This window comes from Ahaetulla prasina, chromosome 17, assembly GCF_028640845.1.
Source record: "Ahaetulla prasina isolate Xishuangbanna chromosome 17, ASM2864084v1, whole genome shotgun sequence".
NCBI classification, from domain to species: Eukaryota; Metazoa; Chordata; class Lepidosauria; order Squamata; family Colubridae; genus Ahaetulla; species Ahaetulla prasina.
In genome coordinates, this window is record NC_080555.1 from 8,321,122 (window position 1) to 8,346,784 (window position 25,663).

General features: G+C 48.9%; 1 protein-coding gene across 4 annotated transcripts in view; it reads left to right on the forward strand.

The window, feature by feature from the left end:
* Positions 1-25,663, forward strand: part of PCNX3 (pecanex 3) — a 52,515-nt gene that overhangs the window by 15,104 nt on the left and 11,748 nt on the right. For all 4 annotated transcript variants that reach the window (XM_058160393.1, XM_058160394.1, XM_058160395.1 and 1 more), the window contains 18 exons: positions 522-657; positions 2,506-2,666; positions 4,065-4,218; positions 5,967-5,999; positions 6,582-6,753; positions 7,215-7,325; positions 8,963-9,054; positions 11,906-12,015; positions 12,159-12,264; positions 13,737-13,829; positions 16,105-16,255; positions 17,438-17,585; positions 18,871-19,048; positions 19,749-19,857; positions 21,587-21,716; positions 23,383-23,441; positions 24,037-24,252; positions 25,079-25,332. In XM_058160393.1, the coding sequence (XP_058016376.1) occupies positions 522-657; positions 2,506-2,666; positions 4,065-4,218; positions 5,967-5,999; positions 6,582-6,753; positions 7,215-7,325; positions 8,963-9,054; positions 11,906-12,015; positions 12,159-12,264; positions 13,737-13,829; positions 16,105-16,255; positions 17,438-17,585; positions 18,871-19,048; positions 19,749-19,857; positions 21,587-21,716; positions 23,383-23,441; positions 24,037-24,252; positions 25,079-25,332 (2,413 nt within the window). The remainder of the gene's footprint in view (positions 1-521; positions 658-2,505; positions 2,667-4,064; positions 4,219-5,966; positions 6,000-6,581; positions 6,754-7,214; positions 7,326-8,962; positions 9,055-11,905; positions 12,016-12,158; positions 12,265-13,736; positions 13,830-16,104; positions 16,256-17,437; positions 17,586-18,870; positions 19,049-19,748; positions 19,858-21,586; positions 21,717-23,382; positions 23,442-24,036; positions 24,253-25,078; positions 25,333-25,663) is intronic.

The window sequence follows — 25,663 nt, forward strand, 5'->3', positions numbered from 1 at the left end:
AGTGTGAAAAACTGTCGTAAGTCACTTTTTTTCAGTGCCGTCGTAACTTCGAAAGTCACTAAGCAAACTGTTGTTAAGTCCAGGACTACCTGCTCAGACCCATTTCACACCTTCATGGGAAGCCTGTTGTTTTTTGCCCCGTTTTGCGACCTTTTTTCGCCACAAGTCGTTAAATGGATCGCCACAGCTGTTAAGTTAGTCACACGGTTCTTAAATTAATCCGGCTACACCCTGTCAGAAGGTCGCCAAAGATGATGCCGTAAACCTGGGCCACTGCAGCCATCACAAACATGAGCCTGTAAACAAACTTGTCGTAAGTTGAGGACCGCCTGCTAAGGCCCATTTCATGCTGATCTGTGGGCAGGAGAGATCGTTCCTTTCTGTCAGGCCCATAGGAAAAAATTGCTGGTGTCAGAACGCGCCCAGCAATAAAAATAAAGGTGGGTGAGTTAGCCAGGCAGCTGTTCAACAGGGACAGTTCCGTCGCTAATTGTCTCATCGCTTTCTGTTTGCCTTGGCAGGGATAGGCACTCGCATTCCTCCAGTTTTAACTCCGCGGAAGTTCCCGAAGGTACCCCCGCCCTCTCCCTGCTGCAGCCGCGGCCCGTGGTCCTCCAGGGCATGCAGGTGCGCCGGGTACCGCTGGAGATCCCGGAGGTGAGAACTGGCGGCTCAGAAAGTCTGCTCGAGACTCTTTAAAACGCAGCTGTTCAAATGTCTATGGAGAGTCGCCATCATCCAGGGTCAGGGGTCTTGCAACCTTACACACTCAAAAGAGCCATTTGGACCCGTTTCCCACCGAAAAGAAAACACCGGGAGCCACAAAACCTGGGTGGGCATAGCCAACTCGACGTTGCTGACTCCCATCCAGTCACGGTTTCGGCCGGGTCGAGCCAGTGTCTCAGAGTGAAAAGCAGGTTCTGTATCCCCCCCCCAAGAGACAGAGCACCAGCACCAACAAGGTCTGGAAGAAGCTCTTAATAAGAGCGAGGCGCTGGAGAATCAGCCCCGCCCGCTTCTCCATCCCCCGCCGTCGCCCTTACCTTCTCAGGCCAGGCGAGGAGTGACTGGGAGGGGAGGACGAGGGGCGGAGCCACCCAGTGATGAGACAGGGAGCCGCAGCAGTGGGCTCAAAGAGCTGCATGCGGCTCTGGAGCCGCAGGTTGCCGACACCCAATCCAGGTCATGGCTGTCCCAAAGGTGCTTTTGACACCCAGAGGCTCAAGAAGAAGGAGGAGGATCTGCTTGGATGGAAAGTGAAACGTTTTCAAGGGGACAAAAAAAAACCACACAAAAATCCAGTTGCCTTTTGGAGAAGCAAGAACGCATCCGTCAACACCGACTAGCTGTCGGAAGACACAATGCAAACGCTTTCATTTTGCCACATACAGACAGACTTAACCATAGTTTCCATTGGGGAAAAAACATGACCGTCCTAGACCAAGCCAAGTCCAAAAACATCAGGGTACTTCTAGAAGCTTGGCCCTCTGACAAATTAGCCATCAATAGACGCATAGATAGAGGGACGCGGTGGCTCAGGGGCTAGGACGTTGAGCTTGTTGATCGAAAGGTCGGCAGTTCGGCGGTTCGAATCCCTCGTGCTGCCGCGTAATGGGGTGAGTTCCCGTTCCTTGTCCCAGCTTCTGCCAACCTAGCAGTTCGAAAGCATGTAAAAAATGCAAGTAGAAAAATAGAGACCACCTTTGGTGGGAAGGGAAGAGTGTTCCGTGCGCTTTTGGCGTTGAGTCATGCCGGCCACGTGACCCCGGAGACGTCTTCGGACAGCGCTGGCTCTTCGGCTTTGAAAGGGAGATGAGCACTGCCCCCTAGAGTCGGGAACAACTAGCACAATATGTGCGAGGGGAACCTTGACCGGACACAGATAAGATAAGAGGAAGATGATAAAGAGGAGAGAGGAGAGGAGAAGAGAATCTCTAAGACTGCCCCATATCAACCCTGACAGGGCAAGGCGCTAAAATACAAAACTCGGAGCAAATCCCACTCCTTACTAGCGCTGCTGATGTTACCTAGCTAGGTGATGAAACGCTTGCAAGAAAACAACCAAGCTCAGAGATCTCTAAGGACCCTTCAGAAGCTCCGTTGGAACAAATCAAGGAGAATATTTGTGGCTCTGAGTTGAAATGATTTGTGTCCTTGGCGGTCTCTGAGCTTGGTTGTTTTCTTGGGGACGTTGCATGACCCAACTAGGTGACATCATCAGTTCTAGAAGGGAGTGGAGTTTGTGGAGAGGAGGGAGAGGAGGACTGTGGGGTCCTTGGCGCTCTCTGAGCTTGGTTGTTTTCTTGCAGATGTTTCATGACCCAACTAGGGAACATCATCAGTGCTGGTGTTGCCTGCGGCTGGGGAATTCTGGGTGTTGAAGTCCACCCACATCTGAAAGTGGCCAAGATTGAGAAAAAAAACTGACCTATGCTATAGTTTTCCATTGTGGTGAGGAGGTGAAGTGGAATAGCAACGTTGCCATTTTTTCCTTCTTTTTCCCAGTTTGATCTTCTGGACCAAGAATCTCTGCACGAGTCCCAGGAAAACACCCTCATGATCGAGGACAAGTGTCACCCTCGACAATACTACAAATTTTGGCTTCTTCCCGGCCACTGGATGCGAGTCCGGTATGACCGGTTGGCGCTGCTGGCTCTGTTGGATCGGTGAGCGTCACAGATTGGGCTATCTGGGCAGAGGAGTTTTTTGTTTTGTTTTTTGCATTTATATCCCGCTCTTCTCCGAAGACTCAGGGCAGCTTACACTATGTCAAGCAATAGTCTTCATCCATTTGTATACTATATACAAAGTCAACTTATTGCCCCCCAACAATCTGGGTCCTCATTTTACCTACCTTATAAAGGATGGAAGGCTGAGTCAACCTTGGGCCTGGTGGGACTTGAACCTGCAATATTGCAAGCAGTTGCTGTTAATAATAGGCTGCATTAGCCTGTTGCGCCACCAGAGGCCCTTAAGTTAAGCGTCTCTTAACACAAAAAGCGTGAGACAAACACACACGCACCCACACACCTCCGAAGCTGGCACAAAACGGCTGACTGGCACCTTCTCACTTTGAGAAGTCACCTTCGCAGCCAAACCCCACCCACCCCGCCCCAAATTCTGCTAATTCTACTCGATTGAGGGATGCTTGTAAAGAACTTCAAACCGTGAAGATAATTCCAAACAGTTTCTTCCGGTTATTTGCACAGGGGTGACCACAACTCCCATTGTTCCCGGCCGACAGATCCAGGGAATTGGGAAGCTGGTTATCATGTCGATGTTAAGGGTGGCTCGGTGGCTAAGGCGCTGAGCTTGTCGATCGAAAGCTCGGCAGTTCAGCGGTTCGAATCCCTAGTGCTGCCGCGGAACGGGGTGAGCTCCCGTTCCTTGTCCCAGCTTCTGCCAACCTAGCAGTTCGAAAGCAGGTTAAAAAAAAATGCAAGTAGAAAAATAGGTACCGCCTTTGTTGGGAAGGTGACAGCGTTCCGTGTGCCTTTGGCGTTGAGTCATGCCGGCCACATGGATGGCTTAGTTCATGCGGTTCTAAAGCAAAGTCGTGCAAAATGTGGTGAAGGGAATTCATACCCACCGTTCAGTGCTGTCATAACTTCGGATGGCCTCCGAACAAATGGTTGTAAGTCGAGGAACTTACCTGTATGAATTTCTGCAGAGCCTTTAGAGCAGTTGGGCGGTGCGGTGGCTCAGTGGTTAAGACACTGGGCTTGTCGGCTGGAAAGCTGGCATGCCCGCGTTCGAGATCCAAGCGCTGTGCGACGGGTGAGCTCCTGTCCTCGCCTCAGCTCCTGCCAACCTTCCAGTTTGAAAGCATGCAAATGCGAAGTAGATAAATAAGTACCACTTCGGTGGGGAGGTAACAGCGCTCCGTGCGGTGATGAAATTCAAAATTTTTTACTACCGGTTCTGTGGGCAAGGCTTGGTGGGCATGGCAGGGAAAGGCTATTGCAAAATCTCCATTCCCACCCCACGTTGGGGCCAGCCAGGGATGGTATTTGCCGGTTCTCCAAACTGCTCAAAATTTCGCTTTCTTCTTTCTGCCCCTCCAGGAATCGTCAAGTAGCCGAGAACGTGTTTGTGGTGTTCTTGGTGACTCTGGTGGCCTTCCTGGGCTACCTCCTCCTCCTCCAGGGCTTCTTCCAAGACATCTGGGTCTTCCAGTTCTGCGTGGTCATCGCCAGCTGCCAGTACTCTTTGCTCAAGGTGAGACGGAGGCTCCGCCCGCCCCTGTCTCCCCCCCCCCCCCCTCGAAGCCTCTGGCAGGATTGTTGAAAGTTTCTGTTCTGGTGGGCTTCCGTTGGTTTCCTCCTCCCAACCTGCCTTGCCTACTCGCGTGGTCTGTGTCAGGAAGGTTTCCCCGGAAGTGTCTCCTTCCCGATGAAGAATGTTTCGAGCCGAATCGCACCAGTTAGAGTACAGTACTACAGGCTATTTCTGCTGACTGCTGGCTGCCAGCAGTTCAGCAGTTTGAGGATCATGGGTTCAAGGTTGACTCAGCCTTCCGTCCTTCCGAGGTCGGTAAAAGGAGGACCCAGGTTGTTGGGGGCAAGAGGCTGAGTCTGTAAACCGCTTAGAGAGGGCTGCAAAGGCACTGTGAAGCGATCTATAAAATCTAAGGGCTGTTGCTATCTATTTCTCTTCCCTTCCCTTCCCTTCGCTTTGCTTCTCTATATTTTCTATTTTATTTTCTGTTTGCTCTTCTGTTCCTATTTCGTTTTGTTTCATTTCTATTTTGAATCCTCTATTCTATTCTATTCTATTCTATTCTATTCTATTCTATTCTATTCTATTCTATTCTATTCTATTCTATTCTATTCTATTCTATTCTGAATCCTATCCTTTCCTTTTCCTTTTCCTTTTCCGGATTCTATTCTATTCTGAATCCAATCCTATCCTATCCTGGATCCTATCCTATCCTATCCTATTATTCTGTTCTGTTCTGTTCTGTTCTAAATCCTATCCTATCCTATCCTACCCTACCCTACCCTACCCTACCCTACCCTATCCTACCCTATCCTATCCTATCCTATCCTATCCTATCCTATCCTATCCTATCCCTAATGCTAATCCTAATGCTAACGCTAACACTAACTCTATTCTATTCCTATCCTATCCTATTCTTCTATTCTATTCTATACTATTCTATTCTATTCTGAGCCATGACCATTTTACGATTGTTGCATCATCCCCACATCACGTGATCAGGATTTGGGCCCTTGGCAACTGGCATGTGTTTCTGATCATTTTTTTAATTATTATTTTTATTTGAATTTATATCCCACCCTTCTCCGAAGACTCAGGGCGGCTTACACTGTGTTAAGCAATAGTCTTCATCCATTTGTATATTATATACAAAGTCAACTTTTTATTGCCCCCAACAATCTGGGTCCTCGTTTTAATTAAATTAAATGAAAATTATTAATTATTATTATTATTATTAAACCTACCTTATAAAGGATGGAAGGCTGAGTCAACCTTGGGCCTGGTGGGACTTGAACTTGCAGTAATTGCAAGCAGCTGTGTTAATAACAGACAGACTTAGTCTGCTGAGCCACCATTGGCACTGTCCCAGTGTCGTGTAATCATTTTTTTCTCTTTGCCCAACCTTTTTACCAAGTAGAGTAGACACAAGATTTTACGGTCAGACTAGGGCCTATACCTGTGTTTCTGAACCTCGGCCATTTCAAAAAGTGTGGACTTCTTCCCAGAATTCCCTGCTGGCTGGGGGAATTCTGGGAGTTGAAGTCCACATTTTTTCTGGTTGGGAAAGAGTGCCCTGCACCCTTTCCTTGAATATCGGATCTAGGGAGTCTTACCTTAGAGGTACATAAAAATCTACCTTACAATTCTGTGTTGGGTTGAATCCCCCTGCGGTTTTACAGGAGGTAGGGAATCATCATAAACAAAGGCCTAAAAAAAATTTTTTTCTCCTTTTATTTAATTTTTTCCAGAGTGTACAGCCAGATGCTGCCTCTCCCATGCATGTGAGTATTTGGCCAGGAGAAATCTGAACAGGTTTAACAGAGGCAGGCGTGGAACTGGGGTTAGAGCACTGTTTCTCAACTCTGAGGATTTCAACTCCCGGAATTCCCCAGCCAGTGTGGTGGCTGGGGAATTCTGGGAGTTCATGTCCGTATCTTTTAAAGCATGTTAGCTGGGGAATTCTGGGAACTGAAGCCTACCCATCTTTAAGGATGCTAGCTGGGGAATTCTGGGAATTGAAGCCCACCCATCTTTAAGGATGCTAGCTGGGGAATTCTGGGAATTGAAGCCCACCCATCTTAAAGCATGCTGGCTGGGGAATTCTGCGAGTTGAAGTCCACATCTAAGCCATGCTTGGTGGGGAATTCTGGGAATTGAAACCCACCCATCTTTAAGGATACCGGCTTGGGAATTCTCGGAGTTAAAGTCCACCCATCTTAAAGTTCCTGAGGCTGAGAAACCCTGACCTAAAACAAATTCTTGGCTGGGCAGCTGGTGACCCAGTTCTTTCTGGGCCAGAGGCTGTGTGTCATAAATCTCAGCCACATCTCCAAAGCTTCTCCAAGCTTCGTTTCTCCTGGCAGGGACACAACTGGATCATTGCCTACAGCCGGCCGGTTTACTTCTGCGTGGCTTGCCTCTTGATTTGGCTGCTGGACCTGTGCGCTCGGATTGGGCCCTTCCCTCCCATCGTCCTCTACGACGTCACCCTCTTCTCCACCGACTTCTTCTACTGCACCCGGGACGTGGCTATCGGTATGCGTCCGATTGTGGGGTTGGGAGAGCTCGGACGTCGTTAAGCAACACGTGGTATGAAGTGGTGGGATTCAGCCGGTTCGTACGAACTGGTAGTTAAATTGCTGGCTGGCCCCTCCCCTTCCCACCCCTTCCAGGAGACACGCCCCATTTTGGGTCCCAGGTAAGTGCAGGGAGGCCTCCTAGGCCCAAAATGGGGCGCTGGGGGGAGCAAATCCCCCCCCTCGCAGCCCGTTTTTGCTCCCAGCGGGGTGCAGGAGACCGGGTGCTGCCTGTCACTCCCCTGGCCACGCCCACCATGGCCACGCCCACCCAGCCGGTCATTAGGGGCAGAAAACCAGTTGTTAAATTATTTGAATCCCACCCCTGCTGGTATGCGGACGTAACGTCTCCCCTGGCTTAATTTTTTCTCTCCTGGTTTTCTGTTTTGTTTTTTGTTTTGTTTTTTCTCCCCCCTCCAGTGTTCACTCTTTGCTTCCCCGCCATCTTCCTCTTCGGGCTTCTCCCGCAAGTCAACACTTGCTTCATGTACCTTCTGGAACAGGTCGAGATGAACATCTTTGGCGGGACAGGTGAGGAGGGAAAGGGTTAAGGGGAGGAGTCGAGACCTTTCGGAAGGGGGTGAAGGAACACCTTTGGAATTTGACGACTGTAACAACAGAGTGGCGGGGTCCTCAAGCTACGACCGGATGCGGCCCGCCGGAGCCATTAATCCGGCCCGCGCAGGACCATGAAGCTGCTCACCCACATCTACCCACATACCCACTGGCCCCTCACCCGCCATCTGGAGCAGTGGTGGGTTTCAGATTTTTTTACTACCAGTTCTGTGGGCGTGGCTTGGTGGGTGTGGCATGGGAAGGATACTGTAAAATCTCCATTTCCACCCCACTCCAGAGGAAGGATACTGTAAAATCCCCATTCCCTCCCCACTCCAGGGGAAGGATACTGCAAAATTTCCATTCCCACCCCACTCCAGGGGAAGGATACTGCAAAATCTCCATTCCCTCCCCACTCCAGGGGAAGGATACTGCAAAATCTCCATTCTCTCCCCACTCCAGAGGAAGGATACTGCAAAATCCCCATTCCCTCCCCACTCCAGGAGAAGGATACTGCAAAATCCCCATTTCCTCCAGAACAGCTGGGACTCAGGGGGGCAGAGAATAGATGGGGGGACGGGGCCAGTCAGAATTTTTACTACCGGTTCTCTCAACTAGTCAATATTTCTGCTACCAGTTCTCCAGAACTGGTCAGAACCTGCTGAAACCCACCTCTGATCTGGAGGCTGAAGCCAAAAACAGGACACGTGGAGGCCAAAAATGGGACCGTTTTTGGGTGGCGGAGTGGAACTGTTACCCTCCTCAACCTCCAGAGAGAGAGAGGGAGGGAGGGAGGAAGGGAGGCACACATACACACACAAACAGAAGTCCCTCACTCGCCTCCAAGGCAGCCGCATCCCTTCACTAACCTTCTTTCCATACCCAGAAGGATGGAACAAACAAATTAAAGTTTAATTTGTGTGTATTTTGAATGGCCACATCCACCCGGTCACATGACCACCTAGCCATGCCCACCCAGCCGGTCTTGCCCCCCTCCTCAAAGAGTCTGAGGGACCGTGAATTTGGCCCCCTGTTTAAAAAATTTGAGGATCTCTGCAATAGAGGACAATCTTTGTGGCTTGAGCTAGAACTCTGTGGGGGTCCTTTGGTGCTCTCTGAGCTTGGTTTTTTTTCTTATAGACGTTTCATGACCCAACTAGGTAACATTATCAGTGCTAGAAGGGAGTGGAGTTGGTGGAGAAGAAGAGGAGGAGGAGGAAGAGGAGGAGGAGGAGAAGACTTGAGGGGCCCTTGGTGCTCTCTGAGCCTGGTTGTTTTCTTGAGGACGTTTCATGACCCAACTAGGGAACATCATCAGTGCTAGAAGCAGTGGTGGGGTTTTGCTCCTTGTTAATAAGAGATTCTTCCGCAAGGCGAAATAATCCCCAACTTACATTTCATTCAGCGTCCATTCAAAGCTCCTGAGAAAAGTGACTTCTTCCCCCTCCACGCTTTCCTCTGCTAGCATTTTATTGCAGTTTTCTTGCCAGTCGAAGCTTCCCACCCTGAGATCTCTTGGTGGTGACCACTCCGGGCGCGGCTCGGATCAGCCGAAAGTCAAGCAGAAACATTGCTATGATCACTGCCCTGTTTTTCCTTTTTCCACCGTCCAGCTGCTACCAGCCCCCTCACCGCCTTGTTCGCCCTACTCCGCAGCATCCTCGTGGCTGGCCTTCTCTACGGGTTCTGCCTCGGCGCCATCAAGGTATCGACTCTGGGAAGGAGGGTTGCTTTGCGGGGGACGACGGGAGGGGACTCTCTATAATGCAGGGGTCTCCAACCTTGGTCCCTTTAAGACTTGTGGACTTCAACTCCCAGAGTCCCTCAGTCAGCTTTGCTGGCTGAGGGACTCTGGGAGTTGAAGTCCACAAGTCTTAAAGGGACCAAGGTTGGAGACCCCTGCTATAATGGGTCAGCCCCCCAAACGATGTTTTAATCCCCAGGTTTGACCACACTGAGCGAATGTCGAACCTGGGTCCCCTTCAATGCTTGATTTGGGGGAAAACACGCCCTAAAGTATCCCAGAGGTGTTTTTCTTTTTTTCAAAGAGGCCACTGGACTTTCTGGTTTTTTTTCTTTGAAGATGTTTTGCTTCTCATCCAAGAAGCTTCTTCAGCTCTGACTTGGATGGTGGGGAACGGAAGGATTGGATGTTCCTTGCAGGCAGCTGATCATTTGCATCCTTTTAGAGGGTCCTTGAGGCCACTTGGAGGTTTGTCTGTGTCCTCAGGGTCCCCTGAGTGGCGTAAATGGTTCCTGTAGTGTGCAATTTTTTCCTCTGGAAATCCATTCCTACTCTCCCACATCATTCCAAGGGTGTTCATCCCAAATTGAATAGCTAAAAAGTCTGTAGAGATTCTCCATCATCCCAGGTCATGATTATCTCAAATGTGCTTTTTTTTTCAGGAGGCAACTGTACTTTCTGGTTTGTTTTTTTTCTTTTTGAAGACGTTTCGCTTCTCATCCCAGAAGCTTCTTCCCCTCTGACTGGATGATGGGGAACGGAAGGATTGGATGTTCCTTGCAGGCAGCTGATCATTTGCATCCTTTTAGAGGGTCCTTGAGGCCACTTGGAGGTTTGTCTGTGTCCTCAGGGTCCCCTGAGTGGCGTAAATGGTTCCTGTAGTGTGCAATTTTTTCCTCTGGAAATCCATTCCTACTCTCCCACATCATTCCAAGGGTGTTCATCCCAAATTGAATAGCTAAAAAGTCTGTAGAGATTCTCCATCATCCCAGGTCATGATTATCTCAAATGTGCTTTTTTTTTCAGGAGGCAACTGTACTTTCTGGTTTGTTTTTTTTCTTTTTGAAGACGTTTCGCTTCTCATCCCAGAAGCTTCTTCCCCTCTGACTGGATGATGGGGAACGGAAGGATTGATACTCCTTGCAGACATAGTACAACACGGTCCTTTTAGCAGTTCCAAGAAGGCTCCACCCCCATTTGAACCACTCCGGTGACTCTGAGCACACAGATAAACCTCCAAGTAGCCTCGACAACTGTTGTGTCTGCTCCCCCCGAGCCAGGCCCCCTGCCAGAAAGTGACTCGGAAAGTGAGGGGGAAGAGCCATCAGGACTTACCTCGGGAGCACGGCTTCCCTGGCTCAGCTCCAGGAGCCAGAGGCAGGCCAGGTGGAGGAGATAATGAGGCCTCCGTCTCCTGACTCTTTCCCCCCCAGGCCACGCCTCCAGACCCGGCTGATGGCAATCAGGCCTGGCTGGACCCTAGGTTTCGTAGGCAGGAGAGGCGGAAACAACAGAAGCAAGGGTGGGGCAGGCTAGGAAGTGCTGAGTCATGGAGCCACACCCCACAGGATATAAAAGCAGCAAGGGCTGCTATACCACTTCGTGGCAAGCAAATCAAATGCTTAGAGGGAGAATTAGACCTGAAGTCCTGTTTGTTCCTGGTTTCCTGGCTGACTCATCGGCATCAAGAGAAATAACACTTGGTAGACGCTCGCTAGTTTGCTGCCAGAGCTAATAGTTGCCGGCTAATTAAGTCATCGCTCGTGTCTCCCAGACTGCGAGAGGGACAGATCATCAACCCTCTAAAACCATGATGGCGAGCTGATGGCACGCATGCCAAAAATGGCACGCAGAGCCATCTCTCCAAGCACGCCAGTCATCACCTGTTGCTCATCCAGGTCCCGGATCGCACATGCGTGCCAGCCAACTGGTCTTCGTGCGTGCAGGCATGCCACAAACTGGAAGATCAGGTGACCAGCACGTATGCGCACGCCAGAAACCGGAAGCTCAGCTTCTCGGTGAGCTCACGCATGTCAGGGAACTTCTCTTCCGGTTTCCCTTGCGCCCATGCACGCATGCTCTCCCATTTCAGTGCTGGGTGACGAAAAGCTTCGCCCAACACTGCCCTAAAAGGATGCAAATGACCAGCTGTCTTCATGGAGTATCAATCCTTCCCTTCCCCACCATCCAGTCAAAGCTGAAGAATCTTCCAGGATGAGAAGCGAAACCTCTTCAAGGAAAAACCAGAAAGTCCAATTGCCTCTTAAAAAAAGCACTTTTGGGACCATCATGACCTGGAGGACGGAGAATCTCTAGAGATTTTTAGCTATACAATTTGGGATGAAGACCCTTGGAATGATGTGGGAGAGTAGGAATGGATTTCCAGAGGGGAAAAATTGCAGATTATAGGAACCGTTTGCACCACTCAAGTGACCCTGAGGACACAGATAAAATTCTAAGTGGCCTCAACGACCCTCTGAAAGGATACAAATGACCAGCTGTCTGCAAGGAACATCCAATCCTTCCCTTCCCCACCATCCAAGTCAGAGCTGAAGAAGCTTCCGGGATGAGAAGCGAAACACCTTCAAAGTCCAATTGCATCCTGAAAAAAAAAGCACTTTTGGGACACCCATAACCTGGAGGACTGAGAACCTCCGTAGACATCCTAACATAAATTGTTGCCACTCCTGGAGACACCACCTGGCTGAAGATCCTGTGCTTAGCAAACAAACCTGCGCTTTGCCGAGTTGATAACGTTGCCAAACGCCAGCATGCCGGACACCATCCCTTGCGTTCTCTTCCTGCTTTCCAGGTTCCGTGGGGTGACCAGCATGTCCCCGTCCTTTTTTCGGTCTTTTGCGGCATCCTGGTGTCTCTTTCCTACCATCTCAGCCGTCAGAGCAGTGACCCCACCATCCTCTGGTCTGTAGCTTCCCCCCAACCCTACCGCCAACCCCTCGGGAGCGGGGTGGGTGGGTTTCGCTAGGGAGAAGACAAGTCCCTGTCGCTTCGGAATTCAACAAACCAGGTTTCTCTCCTTCCCCCCCCCCCCCGACGATGGCTAGGTCTCTCATCCGCACCAAGCTTTTCCCCGAGTTTGAAAACCGCAACGTGGACAATCCCCCGGTTGGCGTGAAGGATCCCCTCCCGGAGAAACTGCGCAGTTCCCTGGTGAGGAAGGTGTTTGTCCTGAAAAGCAGACCTGTCGCTCTGCCATCCCTTCTGGGGGGGGGGGTGCTGTTAATGTTGTAGCCCACCAGCGGGCAGCAGAGTCGGACAGTGAGGAGGTTGGGGAGGAACATGGGCCAGTCCTGGAGGCCAGGGAAGGGTCGGATGAGGGCTCTGCGTTGGAGGCAGAGAGGGAGCCAAGGCCGTCTGGCAGTTATCAGCTGCCTCCAGAGCTAGACAGCAGTGAGGCGGAGGAACAGCTGGAGCCTGTTCCCAGTGTGCGCCTGCGCAGAGCTGCCAAAAGAAAAGAACAGCTAAGAAACCGGGGTCGACTTGGGAGTAAAGCCACAGGTGGATGATGAATGGCCCTTCTCATAGGAAATAAAAGAGGAGCAAAAAGGGGAGTGGGCTTTTCCAGGAAACAATTTGTTCGGTCCGTCCGGTCGGTTCAGGAGTGTGAAGATCCGTCCGTGAATCTCAGAGGCTCTGTGCCAAGTCTTTCCTTGCGTTTGGAAAATATTTACATGGCAGCTTTCCAAGCTAGATACGGTCTGTGGCCATAAATTCACCTTTGAAAGACTGTTGGCCAGGCCTTTTGCTGAAGGTGAACGAGAGGAATTCACATTTGTTTAATAAAAGAGGGTTTTGCTGGGACCAGGAATCTGCTTCGTGCTTTTTGGGGAAGCGTAGGTCAAAACAGTTAATGGGGAGGAGGAACTAAACCAAGGGTGTCAAACTCTGTTTTGTTGAGGGCCACATCAGGGTTGTGTTTTACCTGGTTTGGGGGCAGGATGGGTGTAGCCAGTTTGACATCACTTGTGTCAGGGGCGCCTGTGGAGGCCCGAGAGCTCCGTTTTTGCTGGCAAAGGGTTGCAGAAGGTCATCCCAGCTGAAAATGGAGATAGGGAGCCTGTTTTCGCTGGCAGAGACGCCGCGGGCCGGTCTTTCGCTGTCTCCAGGGCTGCCCCGTCGGCCAGATCCGGCCCGCGGGGCTTGAATTTGACACCCCTGAACTAAACCATGATGGAGAGGGGCATCCAAGGAGATACAGCCCTGGAGAAGGTGCATTTCGAACCCAGAGCTTCTGGTTTCTACTTTCCTGCTGTCCCACTGTGTTAAATAGCGGGGGGGAAAAACTCCTGGGACATTTTTTTTTCCGCCAAGAGTATAACTTTACTGAAAAGCCATATGGGTGCAGCGGGAGCAAAGCCAGTTCTGATGTTTTCCCGCGCAAACAGCACAGGAAAAACCCTTTGAACCTCCCGCTGTTCAATATCCCCCCAGTCAATTGTACTTGTTTTATTTTGGAAACGGGCTGTCTGCCTCGGAGGTTCCCGAGCGATGACCTTGAGGGGTTTGGGCCTGTCTTTGCGCTTCCAGGCAGCAGGCTCTGGTTACCGTGGTCTGGTTGCGAGCACGGCTGGGTAGCGAGCCAACCCTGACGATACCTCTTTTGTCCCTTCTGCCCAATGCAGCGCGAGATCCTTCACTCCGACCTCGTCATGTGCTTCATCATCGCCGTGCTCACCTTCGCCATCAGCGCCAGCACCGTCTTCATCGCGCTTGAGGTACCTGAGACAAGAACATTGAGGGGCAGGGAAGGAAGGGGGCCATGGGATGGGCAGTAGGTAGCAGCTGGCAGGGTGGATTTGATGTAAATCGAGTCGATTCAAATCACGATTTAAACCGTGATTCAAATCACGATTTAAACCGTGATTCAAATCACGATTTAAACCATGATTCAAATCGCGATTTAAACCGTGATTCAAATCGCGATTTAAACCGTGATTCAAATCACGATTTAAACCATGATTCAAATCACCAAGGGACACCCCCAACGAAATAAAGCTCTGAGGCTTGAGGAACCTCAAAGTTCTAATTTATTAGAGATGTCATGTTGGCACAGCTGGGAATACCCGAAACAATCTTCAGACGCAGGCAAAAGTCCTTGAATACGGAATGTTGTTATGACTAACTTTCTACCGCTCCAACAACAACCCCCTCCCAACTTCCCCAGCTAAAATATGTGGCAGTTAAGAATTAAAAAGAAAATTGCCTCCCGAAACGGGCACCATGATTTAAATGACAATTTAAACCGTGATTTAAATTGCGATTTAAACCACGATTTAAACCACAATTCAAACCATGATTTAAACCATGATTTAAACCGCTGGTAAAAAGGCTTGATTTAAAATCAACTCGATTTTAAATCATCATTTTTAAAGAGGACACCACAAGGGGAGAGAGGTGGCAGGCAGCGGGTGAGTGGATGCCCGCTAACAGGCGCTGCTGCCATGATGGATCTGAAATGACAGGCGCTCTTTACATGTGAGGACTCATTCTTGCTGCCAGTTAGAAGTTTTTGATGCTGTTATTTGCAAACGAAAAGGAAGGTTTCCTATTTAGCTTGCCGAGCTTGGATTCACTGAATTGCGTTGACCCAAAATGTAAATATTGCAGAATTATACAGCCTCATGCTACATAAGCAAGCTCCATTTCAGGCTGAATAAACCAAACTATTAAAGGTAAAAGTAAAGATTCCCCTCACACATACGTGCTAGTCATTCCTGACTCTAGGGGGCAGTGCTCATCTCCGTTTCAAAGCCGGAGAGCCAGCGCTGTCCGAAGACGTCTCCGTGGTCATGTGGCCGGCATGACTCAACGCCAAAGGCGCACGGAACGCTGTTACCTTCCCACCAAAGGTGGTCCCTATTTTTCTACTCACATTTTTACGTGCTTTCGAAACTGCTAGGTTGGCAGAAGCCGGGACAAGTAACAGGAGCTCACCCCGTTACACGGCAGCACTAGGGATTCGAACCGCCGAGCTGCCGACCTTTCGATCGACAAGCTCAACGTCCTAGCCCCTGAGCCACCGCGTCCCTCTAACCCTAACCCTAACCAAACTATTAATGTATCTTAAACAGAAAATGATCTTTAGAGAGATGCTTTACTCCAAAAGCATTTGATTAAAATAAATTTGATAAAAATAAAAGAAAAATCCGATTTAAACCTAAAAAAACATCTGATCTTTTACATTTTTTTAAAAAAAAAATCATTGATTTTTATCCACCCTGGCTGCTTGGCGTGGGTGGGTGGGGGAACACTGGCTGTACACTCGACATAACTACAGTTCGTTTTGTGACCATTCAAAGTTATCACGGCACTGAAAAGGGTGACTTACGACCGTTTTTCACGCGGTCACGTGATCAGAATTCCGACTTTTGGCAACCGACTCACATTTTATGACGGTTGCCTGCCGCAGCTGTGGGTGCCCCAACACTGGCGGTTTTTAAGAAGAGATTAGGCAAGCATTCGTCTGAAATGCTTGACATAAGGTTTCCTGCTGGAGCAGGGGGTTGGACTAGAAGACCTCTGAGGTCCCTCCCAATTCTTCTCATTCTGTTATTCTGTTATTCATGCGATCCCCACAAGCATGGCCAATGGGGAAGCCGGATTCTGTGTTACTGCGGTAACCTAAAACCACTTCAGTGATTCACTTCACAACTGTGACCAAAAAAGTCGTAAAAGGGGACGGAACCTACGTAACAACTGTCTCGCTTAACAGAAGGGGTCAACCGTCGTTAGTCAAGGACTAACTGTGTGGAGGAATAGCCGCATATAGTGGAAGGTGTCTGAGCCCAGCTCCTGCAGGGCCGGTGTGATCACATGATTTCCCCCCCCCCCCAAGGGGATGGGCAGCCATAAAAAACTTAGGAACCAGCTCATAAATTCCTTGTGGGGGGAGGGAGTCCGTCGTAACTTCAAACGTTCGCTAAACGGGCATTCGTAAGTCGAGGACTTCCTATAATCTTTTGCGTTTCTCCTTTGTTTTGCCCTCCTCAGTCTGTCCTAGGCTACGTGCTCTATGCCCTGGCAGGGCTGGTCGGTTTTGTCACCCACTACCTCTTGCCCCAACTCCGGAAGCAGCTGCCCTGGTTTTGCCTCTCGCAGCCCGTCCTCAAACCACGAGAATACAGCCAGTTTGAAGTCCGCAGTAAGTGCACCTGGATGGGAAGTGAACGGCAAGACCTGGGAGGCTCTGGGCTCTACGACTTCCCCATCATCCCCGACCGCGAGGCATGCTGGTTGAAAGTGAAGGCAGTGGTTGGGCATCAGACTGGATCCCAATTTAATTTCTTGCTACTATTAGCAATTTAAAGGTGGGTGGACTTCAACTCCCAACATTCCTCAGCCAACATGGCCATGGCCAAGAATTCTGGGAGTTGAAGTTCACCCATCTTAAAGCATGCTGGCTGGGGAATTCTGGGAGCTGAAGTCCACCCATCTTAAAGCAGGCTGGCTAGGGAATTCTGGGAGTTGAAGTCCATCTATCATAAAGTATGCTGGCTAAGGAATTCTGGAAGTTGAAGTCCACCCATCTTAAAGCATGCTGGCTGGGGATTTTTGGGAATTGAAGTCCACCCATCTTAAAGCAGGCTGGCTGGGGAATTCTGGGAGTTGGTGTACATCCCTCTTGAAGCATGCTGGCTTGGGAATTCTGGGAGTTGAAGTCCACCCATCATAAAGCATGCTGGCTAAGGAATTCTGGGAGTTGAAGTCCACCCATCTTAAAGCATGATGGCTGGGGAATTCTGGGAGTTGATGTAGACCAGATTAGGAAGTTGCAAAATCTCTGGGCTTTTGAGCTTGTCTCAAGCCGGTTATCTCAGATTTATTTATTTATTTATTTTTCAAATTTATATACCGCCCTATCTCCCTAAGGACTCAGGGCGGTTCACAGGCAGTTAAAATACATATAAATACAGATTAAAAAACAATTAAAAAACTTATTCTATTGCCCGAAATTTAAAATAGTATAAATAATAAAAACCCCTTAAAACCCATAACTTTAAAATCTAATCCAGTCCCGCGCAGATAAATAAGTGTGTTTTAAGCTCGCGACGAAAGGTTCGGAGGTCCGGAAGTTGGCAAAGTCCTGGAGGGAGTTCGTTCCAGAGGGTGGGAGCCCCCACAGAGAAGGCCCTTCCCCTGGGTGTCGCCAGACGGCACTGCCTAGCTGACGGCACCCTGAGGAGTCCCTCTCTGTGAGAGCGTACGGGTCGGTGGGAGGTATTCGGTAGCAGTAGGTAGATGATTTGGGACTGAAATGGGGGAAGCGAGGTTGTCTTCATCCTTTTCTTTCCCCCCCCCCTACTTCCCCCTCCCGTCCTTCCAGGCGCTGCTGAGTTGATGTGGTTCGAGAAGTTGTACGCCTGGCTGCAGTGCGTTGAGAAATACGTCATCTACCCAGCTGTGGTACTGAATGCCTTGACGATCGATGCCCACTGGGTCAGCAGCCCTCGGCAGGAGAAGCTCTGCATTCCGTAAGTCCCTCCCGTCCCATCCCATCCCACCTGCAGTCCCTTTGGAGTCGGGGCAACTGGATGGAGCTAGCCGAGTCTTTGATTGGCCGGATGCCCTTCCGGTTGCCAGTGCGGAGTTTTGTTCAGCAGATAATATTCTCAGTGTGCCCAGAGAGAGAATAGAACTGACGATATCGCATTACAAAATGGCCAAAGGAGGAAACGCCTGCGGTGCAAGGATAACTTTTATTGTTTTGCGATGTCACATCACTTACACAAAGGGGGGAAAGAGCTTATGGACCAGGCTGCTTTTACTGGCGGTGGCGCGGTGGTCAGAAGAGGCAGCATTGCAGGCGAATTCTGCCGACTGCCAGCGGCTTGATTCTCACCAGTTTAGGGCTGGCTCAGACTTCCATCCTTCCGAGGTGGGTAAAACAAGGACTCAGATTGTAGGGGGTAAGAGGCTGACTTTGTAAACGGCTTAGAGAGGGCTGTAAAGCACCGTGAAGCGATATATAAGTCTTAAGTGGTATTGTTATCTTATCCTGTCCCTATTCCTATTTTTATTCCTATTCGATTCGATTCGATTCGATTCGATTTCCATATTCTACTCTACTCTACTCTACTCTATTCCTATTCCTATTCCTATTCCTGTTCTGTTCCGTTCCATTCTCTATTCTATTCTACTCTATTCTATTCCTATTCTATTCTATTTCCATATTCTATTCTATTCTATTCTACTCTATTCTATTCTACTCTACTCTACTCTATTCTATTCTATTTCCATATTCTATTCTATTCTATTCTACTCTACTCTATTCCTATTCTATTCTATTTCCATATTCTATTCTATTCTACTCTACTCTATTCTATTCTATTCTATTCCTATTCCTATTTTTATTCCTATTGTGTTCTATTCTATTCTATTCTATTTCCATATTCTACTCTACCCTACTCTACTCTACTCTATTGTATTCCTATTCCTGTTCTGTTTCCGTTCCATTCCCTATTCTATTCTATTCTAATCTAGTCTATTCCATATTTTCTATTCTATTCTATTCTATTCTATTCTATTCTATTCTATTCTATTCTATTCTATTCTATTCTATTCTACTCTACTCTACTCTACTCTACTCTACTCTACTCTACGCTATTCCTTATTCTATTCTGTTCTGCTGCTGACCCCTGCCACAATAAATGGAGGGAGCAAATCTTTGAAAAGTTTGCATTCTTTTTTCTTTTTAAAGAGAGAGATAGGTAATCATTGTCCCTGTCTTTCCTCTCCCTGCATCCCATCCAATCCCAGGTGCCGAGCTCTTCTCCTCACCGTGGCTGGCATGAAACTTCTCCGGAGTTCCTTCTGCTGCCCCCCGCAACAGTATGTCACCCTAGGCTTCACCGTCCTCTTCTTTCAGTTCGACTACAAACAGTACTCGGAGGGTTTCCTCACCGACTACTTCATCATGTCTATTTTCTTCAGCAAGGTGCGTTCTGGTCTGGGCCCCTCCCCCCTCCCCTTTCTATCTAGAAGGAAGAGACCAGGGGTGAAATCCAGCAGGTTCTGGAGAACCGGTAGCGGAAATTTTGAGTAGTTCGGACAACCTGCAAATACCACCTCTGGCTGGCCCCAGGAGTGGGGAGGGAATGGGGATTTTGCAGTATCCTTCCCCTGGAGTGGGGAGGGACAGGGGAGTTTGCAGTATCCTTCCCCTGGAGTGGGGAGGGAATGGGGATTTTGCAGTATCCTTCCCCTGGAGTGGGGAGGGAATGGGGATTATGCAGTATCCTTTCCCTGGAGTGGGGAGGGAATGGGGATTTTGCAGTATCCTTTCCCTGGAGTGGGGAGGGAATGGGGATTTTGCAGTATCCTTGCCCCTGGAGTGGGGAGGGAATGGAGATTTTGCAGTATCCTTCCCCTGGAGTGGGGAGGGAATGGGGATTTTGCAGTATCCTTCCCTTGGAGTGGGGAGGGAATGGGGATTTTGCAGTATCCTTCCCCTGCCACGCCCACCAAGCCACATCCACTGAACCAATAGTAAAAAAAATTGAATTCCACCACTGGAAGAGACCAGTAGCCTGCAGGGATTTACAACTATACTTGGGGTTTGTTGGATGTACAGGTAATTCCTCACCTTTCTCTTTTTCTACCCTCTCTGTGGTTTTCATTTGTTTTTTTTCTCCCAGCTGTGGGACCTCTTGTACAAGCTCCGGTTTGTCCTCACCTACATCGCGCCCTGGCAGATCACCTGGGGTTCGGCCTTCCACGCCTTTGCCCAGCCTTTCGCCGTGCCACGTATCCTTTTCCGAGATGGGGAGGAAGGAGGGAAGGAATTTGTTTGCCTTCCCTTGCTAAAACCAAAGAAACAATGAACCTGTGGGACTCAGGGCCTCAAGAAATTTTGAAGATAGTGTTTATTTGTTTGTTTCTTTGCTTATATATTTAGGAAGGAAGGAAGGAACGAAGGGAAAGAAAGAAGGAAAGAATGGAAGGAAGGAAGGCATAGAGAGGAAGGGAAGGAAGGAAGGACGGACAGACAGAAGTAAAGGAAAGAAGGAAGGAAGAAAGAAAGAAAGAGAAAGGAAGGAAGGAAGGAAGGACAGAGAGAAGGAAGGAAGGACAGAGAGAAGAAAGGAAGGAAGGAAGAAAGAAAGTGAAAGAAAGAAGGAAAGGAAGGAAGGAAGGCAGGCATAGGGAGGGAGGGAAGGAAGAAAGGAAGAGAAAAGAGAAAGAAAAAGAAAGGAAGGAAGGAAGGAAGGAAGAAAAGGCATAGGGAAGGAAGAAAGAAAGTAAAAGAAAGAAAGGCATAGGGAGGGAAGGGAGGGAGGGAGGAAGAAAAAGAAATAAAGGAAAGAAAGAGAGAGAGAGAAAGAAAAAGAAAGAAAGAAAGAAAGAAAGAAAGAAAGAAAGAAAGAAAGAAAGAAAGAAAGAAAGAAAGGCATAGGGAGAGATGGAAGGAAGGCTGGATGGATTTCTCAGGTTACAGTTCTGTCCTGGACTCAGAGTTCTTTTTTCTAACCCAGTTTTTCCCAATCCTGGCAACTTTAAGATGTGTGGACTTCTGGCTGCAAAAGTTGACGGAATGAACAGAGATGGCTAAATTGGCTTGCTTTGACTAAAGTAAAAACAAAAAACCCAGAATTATTTTTGTTCCAATTTGGAAAACCATTTCTGGATTTTGGGCTACAGGTGGAAAAAAAACAACAACTTTGATTTTGGCTTTTAGAAAAATTAGATAGGTTTGTGGTTATAGAAATAGCTACTTTATACTATTCTGTAAAAGTAAAAAGTTGTGGTTTGATGCTATTATCTTTTTTTACTGCACCAAAGGGAGTCAGGAAGTCAATTCCTTTTCCTTCTTTTCCCCTTTTTTTCCTAAGCTGCTCGCTGCCCTAGGTTTCCTACTATTTTCTTTTGTAGAGATAAAATACAAAATACTTTTGTATTTGTATACTAGAAACTAATTAGAAACAAAAAGAAAAGATGGCTGGACTTCAACTCCCAGAATACTCCAGCCAGCCATGAAGAATTAAATCCAACCCATCTTAAAATGTAGGGACGCAGTGGCTCAGTGGCTAAGACACTGAGCTTGTCGATCAAAAGGTCGGCAATTCAGCGGTTCGAATCCCAATGCCACGTAATGTGGTGAGCTCCCGTTCCTTGTCCCAGCTTCTGCCAACCTAGTAGTTTGAAAGCATTTTAAAAAGCAAGTAGAGAAATAGGGACCACCTTTGGTGGGAAGGGAAGAGCGTTCCGTGCGCCTTTGGTGTTGAGTCATGCCGGCCACATGACCACGAAGACATCTTCGGACAGCGCTGGCTCTTCGGCTTTGAAACGGAGATGAGCACCGCCCCCTAGAGTCGACTAGCACATATGTGCGAGGGGAACCTTTACATCTTAAAATTGTCAAGGTTGGGAAGCACTTGTCTTGGGTTCAAATCTATCTCCATAACAGAGAGATTTGGAAGTGAAATCTGACTTATCTCTGGTTTGTTTGCTGTGTCCTTAACCCTGGCTTGTCCAGATTCGGCCATGTTGTTCCTCCAGGCTGTACTCTCCGCGCTATTTTCCACGCCTCTCAACCCGTTGCTGGGCAGCGCCGTGTTCATCATGTCTTACGCTCGCCCCGTCAAATTTTGGGAGCGCGATTATAAGTGAGTTGGGAATAGAAAGGCCTCCAGAGCAATTAACTTGCTTTAATTAATCGGAGAGGTTCCTGGGGGGAAAGGGGTTCTAATAAGCACCGATTGCTTATCCTGTAATGCTTAGAAAACCACTTTTTTCTATGACAATAGAATAGGTAGGATTAAAAAATTTTAGCAAGGGGTTCTCTGCCTGGTTGCTGCATGGGCGTGGCCATAGTGGGCGTCGCCTACTCAGCCTCCCCAGCCTTTTTGCCCTCCCCAGGCTCCGGAGGCTTTCCTCAAGTCTCCGGGAGGTTGAAAACAGCCTCCCCAGCCTCCGGAGGCCTTCCAGAGGCTGGAAAAGGGCCCGTTTCCAGACTTCCGGTACTTCCGGTAGGCCTGTTTTTCGCCCTCCCAGAGCCTCCGTGCGGGCCCTGCACTTACCTGACATCCAAAATGGGCCGCATGGAGACTCCTGGGAGGAGAGGGGCGGGATGAGTGGGGCCAGCCAGTCTTTGCAGCTACCAGTTCGGCGAACCAGATGTAAAATTAGCATCCGGTTCGTGTGAACCGGCTGAATCCCACCCCTGACAATAGTTATCTTTTAATAAAGGCAGTAATAGGAAGCGTTCCTGCTTTTTGAGTTGTTTTGGCTTGCTGGGTAACTCTTCAGTAGGCTAACCTTATCAAATAGCCTGCATCTTATTTTATTTATTTATTTGTCAATCATATATAGGAGAAGAGGTAAAAGTATAAACATAATTTGGATACATGGAAAGAATAAGTAAAAAGGAATATTAGGACAGGGACAGTAGGCATGCAGGTGTACCTATGCACGCCTCATACATACATACATACATACATACATTTATTTGTCTTTTTTTCATTTCCTTTGCTTTTATTTAGAAGTGTTTCTCAGCCTTGGCAACTTTACAGCAGTCTGGACTACCAAGTCCCAGAATTGCCCAACCAACATGTTTTAAGATAGATGGAATTCAACTCCCAGAATTCTTAGCAATGGCCCTTAGCAGGAGTTGAGGAATTCTGGGAGTTGAAGTCCCAATTGCTAGAATAGAATAGAATAGAATTTTTATTGGCCAAGTGTGATTGGACACACAAGGAATTTGTCTTGGTGCAGATGCTCTCAGTGTACATAAAAGAAAAGATACGTTCATCAAGGTACAACATTTACAACACAATTGATGGTCAATATATCAATATAAATCATAAGGATTACCAACAAGAAGTTATAGTCATACAGTCATAAGTGGAAAGAGATTGGTGATGGGAACTATGAGAAGATTAATAGTAGTGCAGATTCAGTAAATAGTTTGACAGTGTTGATGGAATTATTTGTTTAGCAGAGTGATGGCCTTCGGGGGGGGGGGGGAAAGGTTGAGAAGTGCTGATTTAAATATCAATAGTGACCACAGCTCCACGATTTAATGGCAAAATAGAGAGGGCCAGATATTTAAACGTTCTTTTGGGAACATTTGGGAAAAGGAGGTGAGGATTTGATATTATCACATCAAGATTGGGCGAGCAGATGCCGGTTGCAATTCTTCAGACAGTCACTAGGGGGCAGCAGCATTCCTCTAGAATGGAAGGGAAGGGAAGGGAAGGGAAGGGAAGGGAACAGAATAGAATTTAATAATTGCCTCTTCCTGATCTATTGTGCTTCCTTCCTTCTTCCCAGCACCAAGAGAGTGGATCATTCAAACACCCGGCTGGCTACACAGCTTGACCGCAACCCCGGTAGGTTATCGGACAGCCCCGTACGATGGACAATCTCACAGGGGAAGAGATGGGTGCACATAATCCTTGACTTATGGCGGTTTACTTAGCGATCGTTCGAAGTTATAGTGGACCCTTCCAAAAGCACTTACGGTTTCAGTTCTGAAGCTCCGAGGGACCATTGCTCCCGCGGTCATGCGACCACAAATTGTGGGATGCCATGAACGGCCATAGATGTGGGGCGACACTTTTTTTTCCAAGACCGTTGTGACTTCCAACGGCCATTAAAAAAAAAGGTCGTAAGTCGAGGACTACCTGCAGATTTCTTATTTTAACAATTCCATAATCCTTTGCCGGTTGGCGTCTGGGCAACTGAATGGAGCTGAGTGGTTTACTGGCCGAATGCCCTTCCCGTTGCCGGTGCGGAGTTTTGTTCAACAGATATATATTTCTCACTGGTGCCCAGAGAGAGAAATAGCTGCCTCTACCTAGGATCGAACTCACGGCCTCCTGATTGTGAGGCGAGAGCTGTACCTCTAGGCCACCGCAGAAGAGCTGGTTGGGCCTTTCCTCGGCATGCTTGATTCACCCCTCGCCTGCTTCTGCCACCCTGCAGGTGCTGATGACAACAACCTGAACTCCATCTTTTACGAGCATCTGACCCGCTCGTTGCAACACACCCTCTGCGGAGACCTGTTGTTGGGACGTTGGGGCAATTACACCACGGGGGACTGTTTCATCCTGGCCTCCGATTACCTGAACAGTCTCGTTCACCTCATCGAGATCGGCAACGGCCTGGTCACCTTCCAGCTGCGAGGCCTGGAATTCCGCGGTGAGCCCGAGAGGGAAGCCGCGGTTGGGTGGGGTGGCAGTGGTGGGTTGCAAACAGTTTTTTACTACCGGTTCTGTGGGTGTGGCTTGGTGGGCCTGGCAGGAGAAGGATACTGTAAAATCTCCATTCCCTCCCCACTCCAGGGGAAGGATACTGCAAAATCTCCATTCCCTCCCCACTTCAGAGGAAGGATGCTGCAAAATCCCCATTTCCTCCCCACTCCAGAGGAAGTATACTGCAAAATCCCCATTCCCTCCCCACTCCAGGGGAAAGATCTCCAATTCCCTCCCCACTCCAGGGGAAGGATACTGCAAAATCTCCATTCCCTCTCCACTTCAGGGAAAGGATGCTGCAAAATCCCCATTCCCTCCCCACTCCAGAGGAAGGATACTGCAAAATTCCCATTCCCTCCCCACTCCAGAGGAAGTATACTGCAAAATCCCCATTCCCTCCCCACTCCAGGGGAAAGATCTCCAATTCCCTCCCCACTCCAGGGGAAGGATACTGCAAAATCTCCATTCCCTCCCCACTCCAGGGGAAGGATACCGCAAAATCTCCATTCCCTCCCCACTCCAGGCGAAGGATACTTCAAAATTTCCATTCCCACCCCACTCCAGGGGAAAGTTACTGCAAAAAATCCCCATTTCCTCCCGATCATCTGGGACTCGGGAGGCAGAGGTTTGGCCACTACCGTACGTTGACGGCGGCAAGACAACCGAGTGCCACCTCGAATTGAAGATGGCGTCCCTGAATTGCCATCTCGAATCTCAGCCAGAAACTTTTAATTTAAAGTTTTGTTTTTTAAAAAAAAAATAATACTTTCCAGGGACCTACTGCCAGCAGCGGGAGGTAGAAGCCATCACGGAAGGAGTGGAAGAGGACGAAGCGTGTTGCTGCTGCGAACCGGGACACCTTCCCCGCATGCTGAGCTTCAACGCGGCCTTCGGGCAGCGCTGGCTGGCTTGGGAAGTGGCCGCCACCAAATACGTCCTGGAAGGTTACAGCATCAGCGACAACAACGCGGCCTCCATGCTCCAGGTGTTCGACCTGCGGAAGATCCTGATCACGTACTACGTGAAGGTGAGGAAGTTCACCTCCTCTTTGCTTTTCTCACACGGAGACCCGGATCTTTCGCCAAGGCTGCTTAATTCAAAGCTTGATGGTCGTTTCTCTTTTGCGGTTTGTGGGGAGTGGGAAACGGCCCCGGGAAATCAGTTTCGCCAGGAATAGAATAATAGAATAACAGAATTGGGATGGGACCTTGGAGGTCTTCTAGTCCAACCCCCTGCTCAAGCAGGAGACTTGTCGTGTCCCACTCCCCCTCCGACGACCGGGTCAAGGAAGTCCGTATCAAACGTGGCAACGAAGCCTCTGCAGCTTGCCAAGTTCCTTCGAGGTTTATCAGGGCAGG